The sequence below is a fragment of the Chelonoidis abingdonii genome, chromosome 25, assembly GCF_003597395.2.
Source record: "Chelonoidis abingdonii isolate Lonesome George chromosome 25, CheloAbing_2.0, whole genome shotgun sequence".
NCBI lineage: Eukaryota > Metazoa > Chordata > Testudines > Testudinidae > Chelonoidis > Chelonoidis abingdonii.
In genome coordinates, this window is record NC_133793.1 from 20,134,119 (window position 1) to 20,140,178 (window position 6,060).

The 6,060-nt window shown below is 41.3% G+C and overlaps 1 protein-coding gene across 2 annotated transcripts in view; it reads right to left on the bottom strand.

Moving 5' to 3' along the window:
• The window catches only part of KDM1A (lysine demethylase 1A), a 156,906-nt gene that overhangs the window by 100,739 nt on the left and 50,107 nt on the right, over positions 1 to 6,060 (bottom strand). For both annotated transcript variants that reach the window (XM_032782919.2, XM_032782918.2), the window contains 2 exons: positions 4,907 to 4,985; positions 1,521 to 1,613 (listed from right to left, as the gene is read on the bottom strand). In XM_032782919.2, the coding sequence (XP_032638810.1) occupies positions 1,521 to 1,613; positions 4,907 to 4,985 (172 nt within the window). The remainder of the gene's footprint in view (positions 1 to 1,520; positions 1,614 to 4,906; positions 4,986 to 6,060) is intronic.

Genomic DNA, 6,060 nt, shown 5'->3' on the forward strand with positions numbered 1-6,060 from the left:
TCCAAGCTCAGTTTTAATCCTGAAATTAGTAAGGATGGAAGTCTGTTTTAAAAAAGTCTAATAGTAAAATGTAGCTGTGATTGCTTCAACACAGCTAGTTGTTAGCAGGAAAAATTTGTATAATTCTGAATTAAACATAAGCAGCACTTAGTAGCCAGCAGAAGTTAATGATGAAAAGAAAATGCAGGTAAAGCACAATCTAGGTAGAAAGTTAACAGCAACAGTCACCTGAACAGAGACCCTAGATTGCACGTTCACACAAGGGCACTGGGGCCAGCAGGATAGTGTAACCAGGAGGGACCTCCCTATCAGACATTTCCACTCTGGGGAAAGAGGCAGTTCCAGGAGGATTGTGCAGCTGAGGAAAGAAATCAGCTTATTTGTCATTCTGAAAGAAAGTGTTTTTGTTCCTTCTCTCCTCCATGGAGGAGTTGGAAGCACTGGGCAGGGCTGGGTCAGATGTTTGTTTGAAAGTGCAATCTGCAATCTATATACATTGATCTGCATCTGGACAAGATGCAGACTTACAGGGACACTGAGGTGGTTTCGGTTTAAAAGGGAAAGTTATTTTTAAATATGAGCTCTTCAAAGAAGCCACAACTCAGCCTTCCTCTTTGGCTTGTGCTCCCAAGCAAAACTCACATTGCACTATGATTTGTGCACCTTTGAGGTAGTGTCAGTGGAGGTGAATTAGCACAACATCTCTCCCTTGGTCAGGTCAATCATGTACCACCTGTCAGCTACAACACTCTCAGCTGCCTGGAATCTTCCCTGAATTTTGCAGGAAGCGGGATCCCCAAAAGCAAGGCAATCAGCAAAATATTTTGTTGAAATATAAAAACAACAATGCAGCATAGGGAAAACAGAAGAGAAAAACAACACTTAGCGCAGGATCCTCAAACTGAGGAGAAAGAGTGAGTAATGTGAGAGGAGACACATAAGGGTTTGTCTACATATAAAATTGTATTGCTTTAACTATACTGATATAGATAGAACCTTCTCCCCACCCAATGAGGAGGTCGTTAAAGGATTCTATTAAAAAAATAGAAAAGCTATACACAACTTCATAGAACTAAGGAAAATGTATTGTTCTTACACAATAAAATTAAGATTTATTTCTCAGTCACTTTCTGGGACTAAGACCATGACAAGTTTTAAAGTTTTAAATTCCAAGTGTTCTACAAAAACAAGAAGAAGTCTGAAATATTCATCGCAAAACATTTTTTTACTTCAAATACAGGACAGGCAACACTCGTATTGTGGTGATGAATGACAGAAATATCTATAAACATAACATCTTCAAACTTTTCAGATAATTCAGCTTTCGGCTAGGGAAAAAAAACACAAAATTTTAGCCAAAAAGCAAAATTTTGAAAGCCAACTCAAGAATGCCAAACAGCATGCCCTTCTCAAGCCTTTACTAGTATTCCAATATCATGATGCTAAAAAAAAGGTACATTTTGGGCCCACAGATCACAGAAAAGAATAATTATTTAATTTAAAATCATTGGTAAACCTACTTGGTAGAGGCTTTACTCTTTTGTAGATACCGAAGTTGATTAGGCCATGACGCTCTAGATAGCTATGCACTCTGTGAACTAGCACAGTGTCACCTACAGAATAAAGATTAAATAATTATGTATTTTTACTCTATATTAAAACAATCCATAGTGACATTTACTGGATGGCCTAATCGATTTACATATGATGAAGAAATATTTAGACTGATGCCTACCTTTAATATAACTAACCACACCCACACCACCCATGAGCATCATTGTAAGAAACCATTTACTGCACAAATTTCACTCCCCACTTTGATTCTCTAGGTCAAGAGTGATATAGCTACTTTGCATGGCCCTGCAGAACCCACAGCACTAGGAACCAAAGCGATCATCTAACTCTTCCTTGATTATCCAGTGTGCAGTGCAGCTGCCTACCAGCACTGGGGAGGCACCTTTGCCTTGCTGTCATTCAGCACTCAAGCACTCCAGACAGTGTGGAATGTATTTTTAAAAGACTAAATACACTTTTTGTATTTGCAGACGTTTGTTTGGGGAACTGGGTCAAGTCATGGTTTTACAAGTCTCTCTTCCTTTTCACATATTCCTGTTAAGTTACATGAGTCCAATTCAAGTTAATTCTTTTCTGAGTTTCCCTCCACTCCAGACAAACCAAAAGAGCTACCAGCACTGTGTCTCACTCTCACTGAACTCCCCACATAAGCATGTTCAGTAGGGGAAAAGCCTGCTCCTTCCTCTCCATGCTGTCTGTACACTGCTTAAAGATGGTGCTCACCTCCTCATTTTTTTATTTCAGGTGCCGTGACTGTGATGGGCAGGGAGAGAGGGAGGGGTGCCTTGGGGTGTTTGTCCCTTCTTTTTATAGTGTCAGTCCCCTCTTGAAACACATTTCCAGCTGAGATTCAGGAGACAGATGTAAGGATGTTCCCTGCTGGTTGTTTTCCCTTGTCTGAACTTTCTTTGTCTCCCCTGTGGTGCTGTATGGAATATGGGAAACACTTTATGATATTATGGATACCAATATTGTAAAATTGCAATGAGTCATGCCAGATATGCCATGTAGGTATCTGCAAAAATGTTATAATTTTTTTTTATGTTTGTATCACAAGTTATAGATAAGTATGGTATATAGCTGTATTTAAAAAACTTGTGCTGTGCATCTGGGTGACACCCTCAGACAGATTGGCATTGGCACTGCCTAACCTGCTTGATCACAGAATATCAGGGTTGGAAGGGACCTCAGGAGGTCATCTAGTCCAACCCCCTGCTCAAAGCAGCACCAATTCCCAGACATATTTTTGCCCCAGATCCCAAAATGACCCCTCAAGGATTGAACTCACAACCCTGGGTTTAGCAGGCCAATGCTCAAACCACTGAGCTATCCCACTCCCATCAATGCTGTACAATAAACGCATTGAAAAACCAGGGACTACACTTGATGTCAGCAAGCAATGTAGGGGCATGCCTAAGGACAAAGAACTCTAAGGCTTTTTCATGTGCTGTGAAGCTTGTGTTTGAGACACAGGAAGTCCAAGTCTCATGGCAAAAGAATATAAAAGGCAATTACATCATCTCCATTTTGTCTTCAGTCCAGCTTCTTACCTCTGGAGTAACTTTTCTATAAACTAAACTCTGAACAAAGGACTGAATGACTCATCCAAGCTATAGATTGTTCCAGTGGGACTTTTAAACCAGCAAACTCCACCAATACTGCTAAGAATCTGATGTATGGACTTTGATAGTCTCTATATGTATTTGATTGCTTTATCATTCAACAACTCTCCTCTTGTTCTTTCTTTACAATAAATCTTTAGTTTTAGACACTAAAGGATTGGCTGGCAGCATGGTATTTTGGATAAGATCCAACCTAATACTGACTGGCAACGTGGTTGGTCAGTATTGATTAGTGAGCAGAGTTTTAAAATAGCTTCTCACTGTACTGGACCGAGGTGCTGTGTGACCGAGGGCTGTGTGATCCCTTTATTCATAGAATCACAGAACTGGAAGAGACCACGAGAAGTCATCTAATCCAGTCCCCTGCATTCAAGGCAGGACTGAGTATTATTTAGACCACAAACGGGGGTGAAGGGGATGACCACTCAACCACCATGATATGATCGCCACTTTATCATCCTCTGTTCCTAGAAGTATAAAGACTCAAGAAATTGTTCTGACTCCCAATTCTTTCAAGAGGCAATCACTGTTTGAATCCCATTGCTCTTCAACCTTGCTGAGTAAGTGTTTTGAGCAACCCAGGAATGCGCGTGTTTTGAGCAACCCAGGAATGCGCGTGTTTTGAGATCACATGTTCTGAGGTAGCTGGTGCCACAAATGGAGATGGTAGGGGCTCAAAAATCTGGGTCAGTACATATCATACTTATGATACTGGGAGCTCCAAACAGGAGTATGTTGATGCTATGATATATGTAGTGTCACATTAATGGTTGATAACAGACATTCAAGGTAGAAAGGTGTGTGCTGCTCCTACTACCACTAGTGCAACCCTTGACATTTTCCACCTCAGCTGCAGTCAGATAAATGTCACTGTGGGATTTGTGTCTAAACTTAACTTTTCTGAAGTCAAGGCCTGCTCTTTCAGATCTGGAGCAGGGAAGTTCATAAGTTAATTCAAAACTACATTATGTAGCTTGTTGTGTTTACAGAGCAAAGAGACTGTCTTTAGACTACAGCAAACTACAGCTGCAGAAGTGAACTATTCTAGTCAAAGGTGGATGAGCAGACAGCAGCAGAAACAGTTGCTAGTAAAATGTCTTTAAGATTCAGAACTTTGGTCTTGGAACATTCTGGCCAAGCCCCAGAGGAGAAGTAGAAATTCAAGTGGGGGACTTCTTACACTTACTCTGAGAATTTTCCTGTGACCACATATGTCCCAAAAACATCTTCCCACTATAGAGGAAGATTGCATTTCTTACTTTAGGAAACAAATTCATGAAGTGTTCATGTTTAAGATTCACTTTGACACAACTGGCAAACCACTGAAAACAGCAAACTCTGTAAACCACGAGATTCTCTCTATAAATTAATTTTTGCTTCTCTTTCATAAGATTAATCTATCTCTAGACTGAAGTTATTCTATGAGGAACTGTAACTTGACAAAATTAACTTTTGCTTGGAAACATTCAGAAAGTAATTTCAGATGTGGGAGCACTTCTGATTTAAACAGCTGTCCAATAAATATTCTTCCCAATTTTATATTCAAACACCCAATGGACTCCACTTTCCTAGTCAAACATTATGGTTCTAAGAACTGAAGAAAACTGTTTGGGATCTGGTTGAAGATCTTCTTGATCTGAAACAGCTTTTTCTCAGCACAGACTGACAAACAGCAGCAATGAGGTTTCACTGAAAAATTGTCAACTTACTGTTATAAGGTGCTTCTAGTTGTTGAAGAGTTGCCTCGAATGTCAGCTGAATCTTTGGGTTGTCCAACCAAAGTTGCAACTGTATTTAAATAAAAACAGTTTTTACGTGTTATATATAGAGACACAAACATACACACACAGGGAAAAAATTTTAATGTTGTAATGAAGTTTCAACTCATAAGAATTCAAGTTTTTGTACTGCTGTCGCATAGCCAAGAAATAAATAATGCAGATTTATCTTTCTATTATACCTTTCTGAGGGTACGTCTACACTGCACGATTATTTCGAATTAGCTTAAACCGATATTACAAAACAGATCTAATAAAATCGGTTTAGCGCGTCCACAGTGGGATCCCGAAATCGATGTTGCGTCCATGTCCAAAAGCTACCATCGATTTCAGAGCGGTGCACTGTGGGTAGCTGTTCCTCAGCTATCCAATAGTTCCCGACTTCCGCAGTTGAGAGCATCAGGTGCCTGATGGGGCAGAAAACCATTCCCCGGGGGTTGCTGGGTATAGCTTCACGCTCCCTTTTGGTGAAGGCAGCAGACATACCCTTTGGCGCCTTTTTCACGGAAGTGCATCTGAGCAAGACGCCATAGCACAGCAACTTTCCTTTTTTTTACGGGTGGGGGGGGGGAGTAAACTGAGAGCTGTTCCCAACTGACGCCTAACAACTGTGTCTTGAATCCTACAGACATTGGAGCTCCGCCAACGAATGCAAATAATTTCAGAGATGCTGTGGACTGGTGCGCATAGCTCGGCAGTCCTCAGTACCCCCTCCCCTCATCGAGCGTCCATTTGAGTCTCTGGCTTCCCGTTACGCTTGTCACGCAGGCTGTGTATCCTGGAGTTTTTTTATTCAACGCTTTGGCATTTCGTGTCTGTAATGGAGCTTGGATACAACAGCACTTTGTTCTCCCCTATACAGCGATCAGACTAAGTCATCTCCCGTAACGGTCTATGCTTGGACGCTCTTTTCACGATTCAGACTGCCATCGCCAGCCATGCTCGATGCAGAGCTCCACGCTGGACAAGCAGGAAATGTAATTCAAAAATTCGCGGCCTTTTCCTGTTTACCTGCACCGCTGCCAATCTCGAGTTCAGATTGGCTGTCCAGAGCGGTACAGTGCTGAGCACTCTGGATGCCCGCC